Below are 16,130 nucleotides of genomic sequence, written 5' to 3'. Positions count from 1 at the left end.
AGCGAAATGGAGGCCAGCAGGTCACCCTTGCGGATGTCTGGACTCATTTGTTGTGTATCACATCACGCTCCACACTATGGACTTTCCCGGCCTTCCAGTGCAACTGATTTAGTTTCATTGATATGTTTTCCAAACAGTTCTGTTTGGGCTTATCTTCGACTGTAAATATTTTGAATTGGAGCACGACACCAGATCAAGTAGTCGGTTACTTTTCATTACATGGTTATTGTGCAGTTTGGTGGGGATCTTACTGATTCTTGCTGGATAAAAAGGGCTCAGCCAGGGGTCCTCAAATGTGGATGCCCAGATGTTGTTGGACTACAACACCCATCATCCCCGGCCACAATGGCCTTCGGCCTTTATATACAACATCTCAGAGCAGAAATCCCACCCTCCAAAAGGTTAAAGGCCATGAATTGGATTTGGCCATTGTGGCTGGGGATAATGGGCATCGTAGTCTAACAACATCTGGGGACCCAAGTTTGAGAACCCCTGGTAAGCAAGTCCAAGACGAAAGACGAATGCTCAGGAAATGAGTCGCCTTCAGCTTACTTTCCTTCCTCTCCTCCTGCTGCTGCGACTATGGCGTTTTTTCCTCCAGCAAAGCCCTCCCTGCAGTCCAGGGCTGTGTCATTGATTACTAGCAATGCTCACAGCATCCGTCTTTGCTGGAGTCCAACCCGGATTTCAAGGTTCCGCTATATCAGGCTTCCCAAGGCAGAACTCAAAATGTCGGAATCCATTACTGTGCCAGAAGCACACATCTGGATTATTATTATTATTGCAGACAGTGTATGTGTGTGTGTGTGGCTTCCTTTTCCATCTTTTTTTGCTATGAAAACACACCAACAGTAAAATATGAAATGAACTCCCCCTCCTTTAAGAATATTTTAATTTGCACAATTGTGTAATGGTGCAGTGATTATTTCCCCCCAATGTACTTTTAAAATCTGGGAGAGATATTTCCTTCATCCCCCCCCCCCTTTTTTTGCATTTCTTCATTTCACCCTGGTTAAGGATGCATGCACAAAACCTATTTTGACTTTCTGAAATCTTGAAGTCCTGCCAGAACTCAGTTGGCATGTGTAGTGATCAGCCATGTTCCCCCTAAAGAGTTAACCGGACGTGAACCCTGTCCTGACTGACAGGCTGATGAACTCCATGGCTCAGCTATTCAGCACACCAGGTGGGTGGGACCTAGACAGCAGGCTGGGAATGCAGAGAGGAGGACATGTGGCCATGAGAACTGGCTGCAGGAGAATGTCGCTTCTGCAGGTCCTGGGAAGCCAGGAGGGCAGGTAGTTTGAATTCTCATCCAGGATTTGGTGAGTTCAAGACAAAGGAAGCCAGGATTTTGGCTTCAGGAAGTTTAGTACAGGGAAAGTTGTATAAGTCAGATTTTGCATTAGACTTTCTGTTTCTTTTGTGTGCCCTTTATACATTCCTGATACTGGTCTATTATTGTTTATCTGCAACGTAATGTAGCTAATAAAGATTAACCTATGCCTATCCAGCCAGGGCGTTGCGAAAGACTCTGCAAGCTTCTAAAGGTGCTTTTGTATTTTCCTACATACCTGTTCCATGCAACTGGGTAACCATGATTTTAAAAGTGTGCCACCCCAACATCATTTGTGGTGCTTTTGAAGTATTCTTGTAACCTACTGAACATTTTTACCTGTAACTAAAAGCTGAGAGAGCCTCAGTCGGAAGCAGTCTGTAGCATTTGAATAAAACTGTTTTTGTTCTTTTCTTTTACAAGCCTCTCTGAGTGGGCCTTTTAACTCAGGAGAAGTGGGGGGGCTGGAAGGGGGGGTCTTACTCTGGTGCAAGCACAGCAACTACCAGTTTTCTCACCACGTGTAGGCTTGCATGTGGAGGATTTTCGTGTACTTTTCCAATAGCAAAAGAGAATTTCCACTGGGAATTCCACCCTAAGCCTAGGGAGATTGAAGCTCTGTAATAGAGAGTGGGGGTGGCAGGAGCCATTTTTGAACCTACCAGAAATTAGGAGAGCCTTTCCAAGAAAGCTCAGCAGGGATGATTCAGCATTTCCCCTTCCCCTCACATGAGCTTGCTCTAAGACAAAGGCTATAATCCCCTACAGAGTGGAATCAAAGTGCTGTCAGAATCTTGGAACAATTGCAGAATGAAACCAAGGGGCCCCTCTCAAAACCACCAGAAATCAGTACAAAGGAGTTACCTTTCATCAGTAGATTGACTAAAACTTTTGTCGATTTAGCAATGGGGAGGACCAGTTTTAATCAAAGGTGCTGCAGCTTAAGGGCATGGGAGGCTATTTTAGGTTCTCTGATGTGTGAAGAGGAAATGAAATCTATCTTACACATGGCCTTAGCATGAGCACTTATTTTTACTAACTACAATGTGAGCTTTCTCACGCTTCCTCCTGCATCCTTTCAAAAGGCACCAGCACTGTGGTTCTTCTGGTAGTATGCGAATTTATTTAAATTGATGAATCCGTTAAAAGGCAGAGGATTAAGCCACTGAAATCATCTGATTGACAGACACTCTTCAATATTTATTATTAATCATCATCATCCTCCTCCTCCTCCTTCAAAATGGTGTGTAGCTTTTTTGGGGGGTGGGATTTCTGCTGTGAAATTTTGTACGTAACTTTGATCCTCAGATGGCACTGAAGATAGGGCTTGTAGTATCTGATAAATATACCAATTACTTCTAATAAAACAAAAGGCGAATGAAGGATTCCCCCTGCGTCCTTGGCAGCTCTGTGGGCACCTCCCATGTGCCAGGCCTGCTTACAGCCCCTCCGCCCACCCCCAGCATCAGCTCTCCCTCCACACGCATGGAATTCTCCCCCTTCCTGAAATCCACCTCGGCTCCCCACCAGCCCCACCTGTAAAGAAAAACATAAGCCAGACCTGGCTGCGATTCACACACAAAAGATTTAATCACCTCCTGAAAGCAGCCGCACCCTGTTATGGAGGAAGAGGATCTGGGTGGGACTGGTAAGAACTGGGAGAGAAACGGGTGATGGGGAGATGCTAGAGCAATGGGTGGGCGCGGCAGGCACAGGTTTTTAATGTAAAAACTTGTGTTCAACACTCAAACATTGGGGTGGGGGTGGGGGCTGACCTGGAAAATGTCATGACTGAGACATGAAACTGGAAGTGCAGTGTTGGCGGGGAGAAATCGGGGTAAAGCCAGGGCAGGGTGGAAGGAGGAGAGGGAAGGAAGAGCAGGTGTGGGGGGAGAGAGCGGGGCTCTATAGGGCCGTTTGGGGGCTATGGGGAAAAGAAGAGGCAGGGAATGAGCATGTATCCCATCTGTTCATGGAGAGGTCTGGTGCTGTCAGTGTGGGGAGGCACTGACTGCTGAGAAGGTATGGCTGGGAGAGAAAGGGGTGGGGTGGGTGGGCAGCACAAAGGGAAATGGGGGGGGGATCCAGGGGTTCAAATGACTTTTCTGATAATGAACACACCAAACACAGAAATCTTTTTATCTAGACCAGCCAGATACAATAAATATAGTCACCAAATAGTCTTCTTGGGTCCCAGGGTGGGGTGGGAAAGGCGCAAGGAGGGGGCCCTTTCGCCCACTGGGCCCCCCACCCCAGTTCCACCTGGCATTCTTGCTCAGTTTCGCTCCGGAAATAAATGCACACCCATCTCCTTGTTTATTGGAACAGTTATTAATGCATAAAGAGAAAAAGGATCTTTTGTTTAATTTTGTCATCTGTGCATATGTCTCTCTTCTCGGCCGCCCCACCCTCCGTCCACTCCCCCGCCCGCAATGCCAGTGCCATGGGGCACGGCCTCCCTACCCCCTCCCCTTGTCAGTGTCCCACCCCCACCCTCGTTGGAGAAGCCAGTTTTCTGTCTGCTTCCAGAAAACCGATCCATCCTCTCTCTCACTCTCTTTGTGTGGGGTTTTCTTTTGTTTTGTTGTGGCTTGGCTAAGGCACCGCTGCAGACATTTCTGGAAACAAGCGGTTGTTTTGGGAAGAGAGTCGGGGACGTGCTGGATCCATCCCCGTCCTCTCGGACATTTTGCACAGCACACAGCCCGTTTCCTCTCCTTTCTCCCTTCCTTCCTTCCCTGGTTGCTGTGGTTGGTTGTGCACCCGGCAGTCCCTTGGTCCTCCGCGACCCCCCCTCCCCGCCCCCCGCCCCTCACACTGTGCTTTCCAGCATCCATTCTGTGCTGCTAAACGTGACCCGCCTCTCACTCAAGGGGCACTCTTCCGAGTTCAACTGGGAGGTGGACATGTGTCTTTTTGTCCGTGCCCGGCGGGGATAGCTATGACTCTGGAAGAGGGAGTAATCCCCGTCGAAGGAGTGGCGGTGGTGGTGAGTCCTTGACAGCTCACGGGGTAAGACCCCCGCCCCACTGCTGCCCAACTTGGTGCGGAGCTGCGGCCCCACGCCGGTGTCCTTGGTGAGGCACAAGGAAACCGATGAGCCGGTCATGCTGTTCTCCAAGGGCCCTTCCTCAGCAGACAAGATGGCCACAGTCTGGAGGTCCACAGCCATCCTGACTGCTCTCTTGTCCACCTCAGTCAAGGCCATGTCTTGGCAGGTGGGGCTGTCCTCCTTGATGTCTCCGCTGAGCAGGGCCTCCTTGGGGGCCACCTCCTGGAGAGTTTCATATTTGTCCTCCCCAAGCTTGGAGGCTGAGTGGGGCAGGGCGGTGGCGGCAGGGGCGGGCGGCTGGCTCCCGTTGGTCTGCGAGTAGACGTTGCTGACTTTGGCTTTCTTGTGCTCCTCTTGGCCACTGTAGACCTTGTAGCGGATCATGAGGATGATGATGAAGACGAGGACGGAGGCCACGATGATGCCCCCGATGATGATGATCATGGTGCCCCCCAGGAACTGGGTGTGGAGCGAATGGCACTGGGCGCCCTCCCCCTCGGTGGTGAACTGCACGCAGCCCACCACCCGGGTGGCTGTGAGGGACGTCACCCCGTCGTCGTAGACCGCCAAGACGCACAGGTCGTAGTCTCGGCCTGCCGCTAAGTCATTCACTAGGAAGGTCTTGCTGGAGGATGGGATCATTCTAGCAGGGAGGAGGGAAACGGGAATCAAATGAAACACTGGTTTGAAAATGCACACACGCACCATCGGATAGTGCGGCTTCTCCCTCTCTTTCGGGGACCATGGCCACATGACTTTTGACCCAATAAAACTGGCCCCTCCCTCTTGCATTTTTTTAAACAGGCTCCCTCTAGTGGCAACTGCTAGTATCAACCCCATCAAAAGCCTGGCAGTTTGTCCTGCCTTTCTCCTGATGTGCCAGATACCTGCTGCTGCCACTGGGGGGTGCTCTTGGTAGAAAGGCACCCTGCGTGAAATAAAGGGGGTGAACAATCCTCTTGGGGTCAGCTACAACAGCAGCCACACCGGGGCAGCTCATAGAATGACTGACCTAATAACCTTGCTGCTCCATAGAACTACCCTGATAACTGTGGGAAGGGCAGCTACAGCTTGACAGCCCAGCCGGATCAGCTGATCCGAGGAGACGCGAGAGACCCTGTGGCCAAATGACGGGCAGGACGGGAGCTGTAGTCCGTCCAACCACTAGCTGGGGGACCCCTGAACGAGAGAGGCTATGCACAGAGCTGGTCTGGGGGCCTTTTGCCCTCCTTCTTAGAGGAGCTGCGGTGAGGACACGCTCCGGCGGCGGCTCTTGAGGCTGTGCAGCACGCAGCGAGGAGGACGCCCGAGTGGCGGTATTGAAGGAGCTGAGGAGGGCCCATCTCAACTGGGGCCCGGGGGGGGGGGACAGCTGCCAGCAGCCGAGGCTTGAAGGAGGATGCCCCCCCCCTCCCAGGGCAACCAGGGCAGCTGCCCGAGGGAGCCCGGCCGGCCTGCTGCCTTCTCTGCTCCGCGGCCCATTGGAGCAGCTCCCCGAGCGCCTTCCTTCCTCACCCCGCCCCGCCTCTGCTGCTCAGCAGGCACCTTCCGCCCTCTTCCTGCCTTCAAGCCGCTTCTCCTGCAACCTGGGAGGACACAGCTCAGCTTTTGCACCCAGAGCCAGGCGCCAGCTGCTGCCATCCTCTCTGGCCACGCCAGTCTGGAGCATATTGGCAGCTCTACCTGATGAATAGCCAGCCTGCAGGCAGCGTGGCTCTTGGGTGCGGCAGGAGAGAGGCGCCCCCCAGCTGCTGCCAGGAAGAAAGGGCAGCGGTGCCTACTTTGCACCCCCCCCCCCGGCCCAGGCTCATTAGGACAAGCCCCTGCTGGTCACCAGTAGGGGCCAAGGGGCCGATTCAGAATCTGAGGAAGGGTCACAGAGGAATGTTTTTATGGTATGATTTTAAATGTGTGTAGTTGTTCTATGTCGAACTTGTAAATTATATTAATATACCCATTTTCAGGTACATTCTGAATTTTGGGCAGCCGTTATTACATTAGTTTCTTGTTCTGGGTTTTTGGTTGGGTTTTTTGGGGGAGGGGGCAACTACATTATTTTTTTGGAGCAGCAATACACCCTATTTTGTGTTGTGCGGATTCTGAATGGACCATGCGCCAGAGGGACCAAGGGGGTTGATTCAGCAGAAGGCATCTTCCTTCCTCTGTTCTTGTATGCTCCCCACCAGCCGTAATGATGGATTTATTTTAAAGTTGTTGTGCTGCCTTTTCATCACAACCAGTGCCCAAGGCAGTACACTACAATGTTAAAGATGATCAACAGCCAACATAATTATTATTAAGACAACCTAGCTGCTCCCTCCTGCTAAATATTAGAGAATCCACACTTTAAAAGATGCTTCTTGGCCTAGTTAGCAGGGGCAACCAGGCTTAGAGGTCCTAACCAGTGCCTTGACTCCTGCTCAGAAACCCACCAGCAACTGCCTGGTGGAAGAAATATGCTTTCTGCACCTTGTTCCTTAAGCCAGGGATTCCCAACCTCAGGTCCTCAGATGTGGTTAGATTACAGATGTCCCAACATCCCCAGCCACAATAGCCTTTGGCCTGCCCTTTGAGAGAGGTGATAACTTTCCAATAAGACCTGGAAAGTTGTTTCCGCATGCTCAGAGACACCACTGATGCCTCACACAGTGTGGGGCATCTCTGCCCTCAAGTCTGAGATGCCCTGACATAACCAAGCCTATTCTCTGGAGCGGCACCATCCTGGATACACACAGCACAACACAGCATAGCAAGCACACCTGTGCCAAGAATCCCAACCCACTGCGCTCACCTGTAAACCAGGGAGTCGTCGAGGGAACTGTTGTACTGGATCTGGTACATCCGGATGCCGGGGATGTGTCTCTCAGAGGGCCAGTGGATGATCACCGAGGTGGACGTCAGATCGGCTGCCACGATCTTCTTGTCCAGGTGGTTTTTGGTGTCATTGGCACCGGATTTGGTGGAGGTGGTGATGTCGGAGGACCCAGGATCGGGTTCTTTCATGTGGCCAGTGTTGTTGACGAGTAAGGGGAGGGGCACAATGCAGATCTCCACGGGGGCGGTGTCCTCTCCAGCGGCATTGGAGGCAATACAGGTGAAGATGCCATTGTCCTTCAAGGTGGTGATGAGGACCTCCAGGGTGCCATTGTCATAGATGGTCGTGCGGGTCGTGTTATGGATCAGCTTGCCGTCGGGTGCAATCCAATGAATGGAAGGTTCCGGGTCACCCACTGCTTTGCACTTGAGGACGACCCCTTGGCCCTCCATGATGAATGCCTTGGTAGAATATTGGCGAGTGATAAGGGGAGGTTCGCAGATGAACTCCTCCTCGGGGATTGACCAGAAATACTTATCCATCAAGTGCTCCGGGGAGGCACAAGTCTCCAGGTCATCCTCTCTCGTGAGCCTCCGGAGCCAGAGAAGCTCACAATTGCAGTGCAAGGGGTTGCCTCCAAAGCTGATCGTCAAGGTGGAAGGGTGAGTCCCTCGGACGTTGGCCAACACTTGCGCCCTCAAGAAGAGGTTGTCCGGGGGCAGCTTCTGTAGCCGGTTGGACGTCATGTCCAACCTCACCAGCTTGTGGAGCTGGGAGAAGGTGCCCTCGGCGATGTTGTCAATGAGGTTGTGATCCAGGGTAAGGGTGTTGAGGCTCACCATCTGGCCGATGGCCTCCCACGGCAGCGTCTCCAGGTTGTTGTAGGAGAGGTCGAGGTCTTCCACCGTGGAGAGGAACTCGTCAAAGGAGGAAGGCTCGATGTGGCTGATCTGGTTGTTCCCCAGGATGAGGTGCCGGAGGTTGCCCACCCCTCGAAAGTGCTCGTTCTTCAGGATGGCCAAGCGGTTGCTGTTCATGTGCAAGGCCCGTAAGGCACGCAGGTCGGCAAAGGCGAAGGGCAGGATCTGGCTGATGGTGTTGCGGGAGAGGGTGAGGTGCACCAGGTTGGTCATGTTGGAGAAGTCCTTCCGGCGGATGACGGTGATGAAGTTGTCGGTCAGGCGCAGCTCCACCGTGCGCCGGTCGATGGAGGGCGGCACGAAGAGGAGGCCCGTCTTGGCGCACAGCATGGTCAGCGTCGGGGAGATGTTCTGGCAGATGCAGCGGCCAGGGCAATGTTGAGCCTCCGCCATGGTGCCAAGCATCAGGAGGGGCAGGAAGAGCTTTTCCATGGTATTGGCACACACTGTGCCCGCCGAGGCCCTGCAGCAAGAAGGGGAGGGGGCGGTGAGCAACGTGTCCGCCAAGCAGGCCCTCTGCCCACCCCACCACCTCTAGTGCACCGTCTGAGAACCTCTCCACATTTCCCTCCTCTTCGTGTTTGATTAGTGACTATTCATGGGGTTCTTCTTGCAGACTTGTTTGTCTGGTTTCCTAAAACAAAGAGGAGAGGTTGGAACTGGAAAAGGAACTGAGTTCTCTAAAGTGGCTTCCCAGAGGACATTCGACTACAACTCCCATCACTGCCAGCCACCGGGGGGTGATGGGAGTTGTAGTCCAACAACATCTGGAGCTCCACATTTAAGAACCCCTCCTGTAAGGTAAGCACACTTCTTTTATCTCCACAAAGCCCCCTAAGAAGTTCACAGCCGAGGTGAGTTCCAGCCCAGCCCAGAGAAGTCCTGGTTTGCAGCTTGGTCTCTCTGAACCGGCTCTCACATCGAAACATCCTCTCCTGAAACAAGGGAACTTAGAAGGCTCTCCTGCATTTACCAGTACCCCAATTATGGTAATATCAGAGGGCCAGTGTTCCCTGCAATGGGGATCCCCAGATGTTACTGACACCTCCATAAATCCCCAACCAAAGGCCAGAGCAGCAGGGGGTGCTGAGAGTTGTAGTCAACAACTTCTGGGAATCCCGGTTGCATGGAGCACTGCAGGGAAGCTCCACACCTCTGACTCTATTGGCGAGAGCAGGTCAGCCGGTCCCGCCTGACCCTTCTCAGTGCTCGGGGGTGAGGTTTGCTCCACCTTCATCTTCCCTGCTCACATGGGCAGCCTCAGGCCACATGGCTAGGGTGCTCCAACTAGCCAGCACAGATTCCGTTGGTTTGCTTTGCTTCTGCCTTTCTGTGCCATACAAAGGAGGCCCCCCAGTAGGAAACGGGCTTGAAAGAGTGAATCAACAACCCAAAATGGAAACAGCCAGCCACACCAAGGAGCCCAACAGTATGAGATGTATTATGCATGCTATTTATTCTTCTAAAAAACACCTATAGACAGCTATTCATCAAAGATAGCACTGTGGGTTTAATTTAATTTAAAGCCAACAAAGAGCCACATAAATACGATAAGGTGGGGGGGGGCGGATGAAACTATAGTGCAAATAAGAAATGGAAAGCAGAAACACAAGATCTACTCCAGGGATTCTCAAACATGAGTCCCCAGATGTTGTTGGACTACAACTCCCATCATCATCAAGCCACTGGGACTGGGAATGGTGGGAGTTGTAGTCCAAGACCACCTGGGGACCCAAGTTTGAGAACCCCTGTCATACCCCAGATCTCTGGAAAACTTCCCATAGAAGTTTCATGCAGATGTTGGACAACAAGTGCAGCCAGAGGGTACGCTGAAGGACCCATAAGCCAATAGCCAGGGAGGAGAGCTGGTCTAGTGGCCGCAAGCAGGAGTTGTCCCCTTTGCTAAGCAGGGTCCACCCTGGTTTGCATTTGAAGGGGTGGCTACATGCTTGAGCACTGTAAGATATCCCCCTTAGGGGATGTGGCCACTCTGGGAAGAGCATCTCGGTTCCAAGTCCCCTCCCTGGCAGCATCTCCAAGACAGGGCTGAGACTGAGAGAGATTCCTGCCTGCCACCTTGGAGAAGCCGCTGCCAGTCTGGGTAGACAATGCAGAGCTAGATGGACCAAGGGTCTGACTCTGTCTAAGGCAGCTTCCTATGTTCCTTGACCCCCCGCCACCTGCCTGCAAAGCAGTCCCCCAAAGCTTTGCCAACCTTGAGTTCCCAGACAGCTCAGCTCCAAGGACTGCAGCCTGCATTGTGGCCTCCGAGCGGAAGAAAAGTCCCCTTCTCCGCCTGGGCAGACGCTCGGCTTTGTCTGCCTCCTTGAGAGGGTGCCGTGAGAAGCAGCGCTGGTGGCAGAGGCGTCGCCAGAGAGCCCAGACAAGGCAGGCGCGGCCTCTTTGCCTCCTACCACCCTGGCTATTCATAGGCCTCCTATTGTGCCTGTGGACGGCGGCGTTGCCTCTTGGTGCCGAGGGAGCCGCAGCGGCTGCCTCTGCAACAATGCCAGCTTGCCTTGAGCGCCATCAAGAGCCCTTCACTCACCCGCCATTACCTTGGGTGCCTTGCACAGTGCGCAGGAGGGAGCATCGTGAGGCAGGAGCTGGCGGGGGGGGCAATACAGGGGGAGGGAGGACAGCAGCCTCAGTCGCACCCAGCACCCTCCCTTGCCGCTCGGCTCCGGTCCGGGGCCCAACCAAGGCGCCCGCTTCCCAGGCTGGGCAGCTTTGTGGGCATTTCTCGGAACCACCGGGACCGTCCTGCCCCTTATGCCGGGAACCTGCTCCCAGGACACCTCCCAAAAGACCAGCTCTCCCGTCCTCCGGTTCCTAGGAAAAGAGGACGCTGCTTTCTACGGAGCTAGACGGGCCAATGGCCTGACTCGGTGGATCTCCTCGTCTTCCAAAGGGAGCAGGTGGCTGGGGTATGAGCCCGTTGGCTGGGCACCTTTCTGCCCTCTGCTTTTGAAAAGAAAGCACATGAAGAAGAGGGTGAGGATGCACATGGCGGTGCGGTGGGGGGGGCAGCATTTGGCCCCCGGGGGCCTTGAGACACCAATGCTCCTGCCTGCAGAGCAGGGGCTGTGCCACTGAGCGTGGGCCCCTCCCCACTTCTGCACCCAGCGGCTCAGAAGAACAGATGAAATGCTCACACTCTGGCTGCTGCAGAGGATGCACACGGGCTTCCACCGCACACACCCCATTTTCTGGGCACAGCCATTGCCTTGCAAAGCACCGAGGAGAATTATCCTCTGCGGAGCCATGAAAGCGAGGGAAAGCAGAGGCCAGGATTCCCCACTTGGGGCACAAAGGCAGGCCCTGCTGCGGATGAAGCGCCTCTGGGCAGAGTTGCAGCGCCAGGATTGCTGACGCAGCTGCCGTTCCAGCAGCGAGGCCTGGACGGAGCCCAGCGCCTGCCAAGACCTCCGTCCATGCTTGCGCCAGCTAGAGAGAACGCCTACCAAGCCCACCTTGAGGCTGGCGTGGGCAGCTCCGTTCTGCAGATGGCGTGCTTTAGGTAAATATCCTGATCAATCCACTGCTGGTTCTCAACCGTGGGCCCCCAGATGTTGCTGGACTACAACTCCCATTATCCCCTTTGCCCATCGGGGCAGGGGGTGATGGGAGTTGTAGTCCAACAACACCTAATCAGTGCCATGCTTTCTGGAGTGATTTGACCCTCCTGACTTTCCCTTTCAGCTTCCTTTTAACCAGTCCCCTCATTTTTGAGAAATTTCCTCTTCTGAAGTCCAACGCATCTGTCTCGGACTTCCTTGGCAGTGCTCCACTCACATGTAAGCTGTATTGGATCACACTACGGTCACTGTTCCCCAATGGTGGTTTTACAACTCTGACATTTCACACCAGAACTGGGGATCACTCAGGAGTAAGTCCAAGGCCGCCTTCTCGCTGGTTGGTTCTGTGACTAACTGTTCTAAGGCACAGTCATTTAGCATGTCTAGAAATCTGATTTCTCTTTCAGTACCTGAAGGCGAATTTACCCAGTCGATGTGTGAGTAGCTGAAGTCACCCATTATTACTGCCCTGTCTCTCTTTGACGCCTCTCTTAGTTGTTTCTCCAACTCCAGGTCTCTCTCAGCGCTTTGATCCGGCGGGCGATAGCATGTCCCTAGTAACACATTTCCTTTCAGTCCTCGCATTGTTACCCATAATGGTTCTGTGGAGGATTCTGGTCCACTTAGGTTTTCTCGCTTGTTGGATTCTATCCCTTCTTTGATATAAAGTGCTATCCCTCCCCCAACCCTCTCCTCCTTGTCCCTGCTGTAGAGTTTATATCCCGGAATAGTAGTGCCCCACTGGTTCTCACCGTTCCACCAGGTTTCTGTTATGCCCACTATATCTATGTTTTCATTAGTAACCAAGCACTCCAGCTCACCCATCTCTGCTCAGAGGCTTCTGGCACTGGTATACACTGAATCCTGGTGTGGGCATATATCATACCATACCTTTACTATAATCTGACCTTTGGGGCCAGCTGACCTGTGTTTCCTTCTGCCCAGCTCTTGGTTCTCCCCTGCCTCCTTCTGGTTTATCCGAAACGTGTGCACCCTCACACCTTAGGGGATTTTGCTTGCCGAACCAGATACCACCCAGTTCCCGTCGTCGACCCCCCAGGCATCATTTTAAAAGCTGCTCTGCGACCTTCTTGATTTTAAGTGCCAGCAGTCTGGTTCCATCTTGGTCCAGGTCCAGGTACCACTGTCTCATCCACACATTGAAACCACTCAGCTCCGCTCTGCCGCACTGGCCCTGCACATAGAAAAGGTAGCACTTCCGAGAACGCTACCCTGGGGGTCCAAAACTTCACTAGGCTACCTAGCAGCCAGCAACTGGCTCCCAGGACCTCGCAATTGCATCTCCCCACATCCTTGGTGCCGACGTGCACCACAACTGCTGACTCCTCCCAGCACCTTCCTATCTAAATGCCACGTGAAGTCTGCAACCCTCGCACCAGACAGGCGCGCGATCTACACATGGGTCACCGACCCACCTCTCTTTGCCCCAAATAGGAGGAAGGAGGCCAGGTGGTCTGCATTTCATACCATGCTCCAAAGCCGGGGCAAAGGTAGCTCGTAGCTCAGCAGTAGAGTCTGTAGTTGGCACTCAGGGTCACCCCCTGGCGGCATCTCCAGGGAGGGCCGGGAAAGACTCCTGCCTGGAACTTTGGAGAGCTGCTGCCAGTCAGTGCAGACAATACTAAGCCAGGCAGACCAAGGGCCTGACTCAGCCGAAGGCAGCTTTCTGTGTTCACCAGCCAAATATCTCAGTGATGTGTTTTATCCCTGAAAGGGAGCGGGGTGCAGAAATGAAGGAAAAGACAATGACTGCAACCCCCCCCAACATCCTTTTGCTCCCAGACTCTGTCGCAAACAAGGGCTCCGTGAGCTGACCTTCAAGTGGCCGCCAGAAATCGCGCCCCTCCCACGGCTATTGCGAGTGGCAGCCTTCTGAATGCGGATTCAGCTCTCTGGGGAGGCCGAGAGACGGAGCTGCAGGAGGGAGCAGCAGTTCGCCTCTTAGCCGCCTCCCCCCACCCAACACACAGTGGTGGTGGTGGTGGGGCATTTGGCAAAGGGGGGACTGGCCGAAGCCACCGGGGGTGGGGGGGGCACGCCAAGCCTGCATGCCGGGCCCATGGCTGGCAGGGCATGGCCAGGCACCCACCCGGGAAGTGGCAGAGGGCTTCCTCCTGGAGCCAAGAAGTGGGCTTAGCTGTCACCACGCATGAGAGGGTCTCGGAAGATCCACCGCTGAAGGGAATAAGGGTGACAGCTGTGAGGCGACTTTTCTCCCATGCAGCGGAGTGTGACATTATTTTGACCATGTCTGGGCCACTGGGTGGCAGGAGAGGAAGGGCTGGCTCTCACGCACACTCCCTGCACGCGCCCCCCCCCGCGCGCACACACACACACACACACACACACACACACGGCAGCGCTCCCCTTCTTAGCGCCAAGGCTCTAGTCCCTGAGGCAAAGGTTGGTCTGCTTGCTCTCTCCCTTTACTCTGCATAAGGAGGAGAGGTGGTCTAGCAGCAGCAAGCATGAATTGTCCCCTTTGCCAAGCAGGCTCTGCCCTGGTGTGCTTTTGAATGGGAGACTACATCTGTGAGCTGTAAGACGTGTGCTGTTCTGGGAAGAGCATCTGCCTACTTGCATGCCAAAGGTCCCAAGTTCCCTCCCTGGCAGCGTCTCCAAGATAGGGCTGAGAGAGACTCCTGCCTGCAACCTGGGAGAAGCCGCTGCCAGTCTGGGTAGACAACACTGAGCTAGATGGACCCAGCGTCTGACTCAGTATATGGCAGCTGCCTCTGTCCCTGTGCATCCCTCCCTCACCGCTCTTCCATTCTTGCAGGGGGGGGTAATCGGCAGGTTGGGTGTGCGAGAAGATTTCAAGCAACCCCCTTGCTCGGTTCTGCTTGCAGCAGCTTGCATTTCTCTCCTTGCAGCAGGCCTTTCCACAACGTCCCCCAGTCGGGATGATGGAGAAGGCAGGAGTGGGAGGGGGCCACGATTGTCTGGAACCCTGGCGAGAGGCTGCCGGTCAGAGTCCTGCGCTGGAGGGACCAAGGGGCTGACTCAGTAGGAGGCAGCTTCCTATGTACCCTAACAGGTGCTCTGCCAGTGAGCCCTGCCCCAAATCTCCAGGCGGGCAGCGGAACCTCTTGGCACCAGTGGCCAAGATCCCGCTCTGTGACCCCCTGTCCACAAAGGTGGAAGAGTGACTGGTCCTCTGATGAGTGACTATTTACGAGTCTAGGATCAAGTCCTGAATCTGCAGGATTCATCCTGAACAAAGCTGCCTCCTGGTTTATCCAAAGGACTGAAGACAGAGTTTGCTGAAGAAGCAGCCATCAAACGGGTCCAGCTGGAATCTGGAGTCGGCCTTTTGAGATGGTCCGACAGTTGTCCACAGTCCAGTGGCCCACAGAGAATGACCCACAACTGCCGGCATGGAGACCCCCCCACTCCACTTTGCCCTGACACAGGAACCAGCCACTGGGTGGTTGTGCCTCCCAGACAAGGGTGGGATGCTGCATTCTTCTTCGCAACTGGTTGGAGATCTGTGGTGCAATTACGCCCTTCCTGAAGCCGGCAGGGGAAAAGAACCTGGGAGAATTCCTTGCACTCCTTTTAAAAAGCTCACAAAACCTTGCAAGGAGGTCGTGTTTGCAGGGGTTGTGAATCAGCGGTGCTTGCTGCCACGGCCTTGCACGGAGGGGAAAAAGGGGGTTTTATGAAGATCTCTCTCTTTTCATAGCGGATCATTAGCAGCAGCTGCTTGAGTGAGTGACAGCAATTACCGGGCAGAAGGGGTTTTTTTTGGGGGGGGGGATAACAACAACAACAATAAAAAACCCACAGTGGGGAGGAAGCAAAAGAGCAGGAGTTAAACATGGCAACGGGCTCCAAACAGAAACGACATCAGGAGTGAAACCTGTGGAGGGAAACGGGCATTGCAGCACTGAGGGCCTCCCCCAGCCTTGAAGGGCTTGCAGCCCCCCCACCCCCACCCCCACCCCCACCCCCACCCCACCCCGGGCGGATTGGTGCAGTCAAGGCAGACAGCAGCAATGCCTCTCGGTCGGCTCCCCTAAAAGAGCCGCAGGAACTCACAGCAGCCTCCCAGATCAGGAGTCCCAAACTCACCTCCCCCCACATTGCTGGACGAAAACACCCATCAACCCCCTGCTACAGTGGCCTTCGGGGTGATGGGAGCTGTAGTCCAAAATCATCTGGAGACCCATCTGCGGGATCTCTCGACACACACACACACAAATACAGACACACCCATTTCCGTAGCACGAATATCATCACCATTGTAAAGACAACATTGATAATGGCTCCTCGGCCAAGGGCAGGCGGCCTGGCCTCGTCAGGAGGAAAGCTGGTCTTGTGGCGGCAAGCATGCACAACCCCCTTTGCTAAGCAGGGTCTGCCTTGGCTTGCTTTTGAATGGGAGCACGGTCAGAGATTCTCCTGG

At 54.1% G+C, this 16,130-nt stretch overlaps 1 protein-coding gene across 3 annotated transcripts in view; it reads right to left on the bottom strand.

Moving 5' to 3' along the window:
* Positions 1 to 3,824: 3,824 nt before the first annotated feature.
* Positions 3,825 to 16,130, bottom strand: part of LRFN1 (leucine rich repeat and fibronectin type III domain containing 1) — a 51,863-nt gene continuing 39,557 nt past the window's right edge. For all 3 annotated transcript variants that reach the window (XM_053268774.1, XM_053268775.1, XM_053268776.1), the window contains 2 exons: positions 7,180 to 8,586; positions 3,825 to 5,031 (listed from right to left, as the gene is read on the bottom strand). In XM_053268774.1, coding sequence (XP_053124749.1) covers positions 4,149 to 5,031; positions 7,180 to 8,586 — 2,290 coding nt within the window. In that variant the 3' untranslated portion in view covers positions 3,825 to 4,148. The remainder of the gene's footprint in view (positions 5,032 to 7,179; positions 8,587 to 16,130) is intronic.

Source organism: Hemicordylus capensis, chromosome 7, assembly GCF_027244095.1.
Source record: "Hemicordylus capensis ecotype Gifberg chromosome 7, rHemCap1.1.pri, whole genome shotgun sequence".
Classification (NCBI taxonomy): Eukaryota; Metazoa; Chordata; class Lepidosauria; order Squamata; family Cordylidae; genus Hemicordylus; species Hemicordylus capensis.
This window is presented reverse-complemented; position numbering and strand designations above follow the sequence as displayed.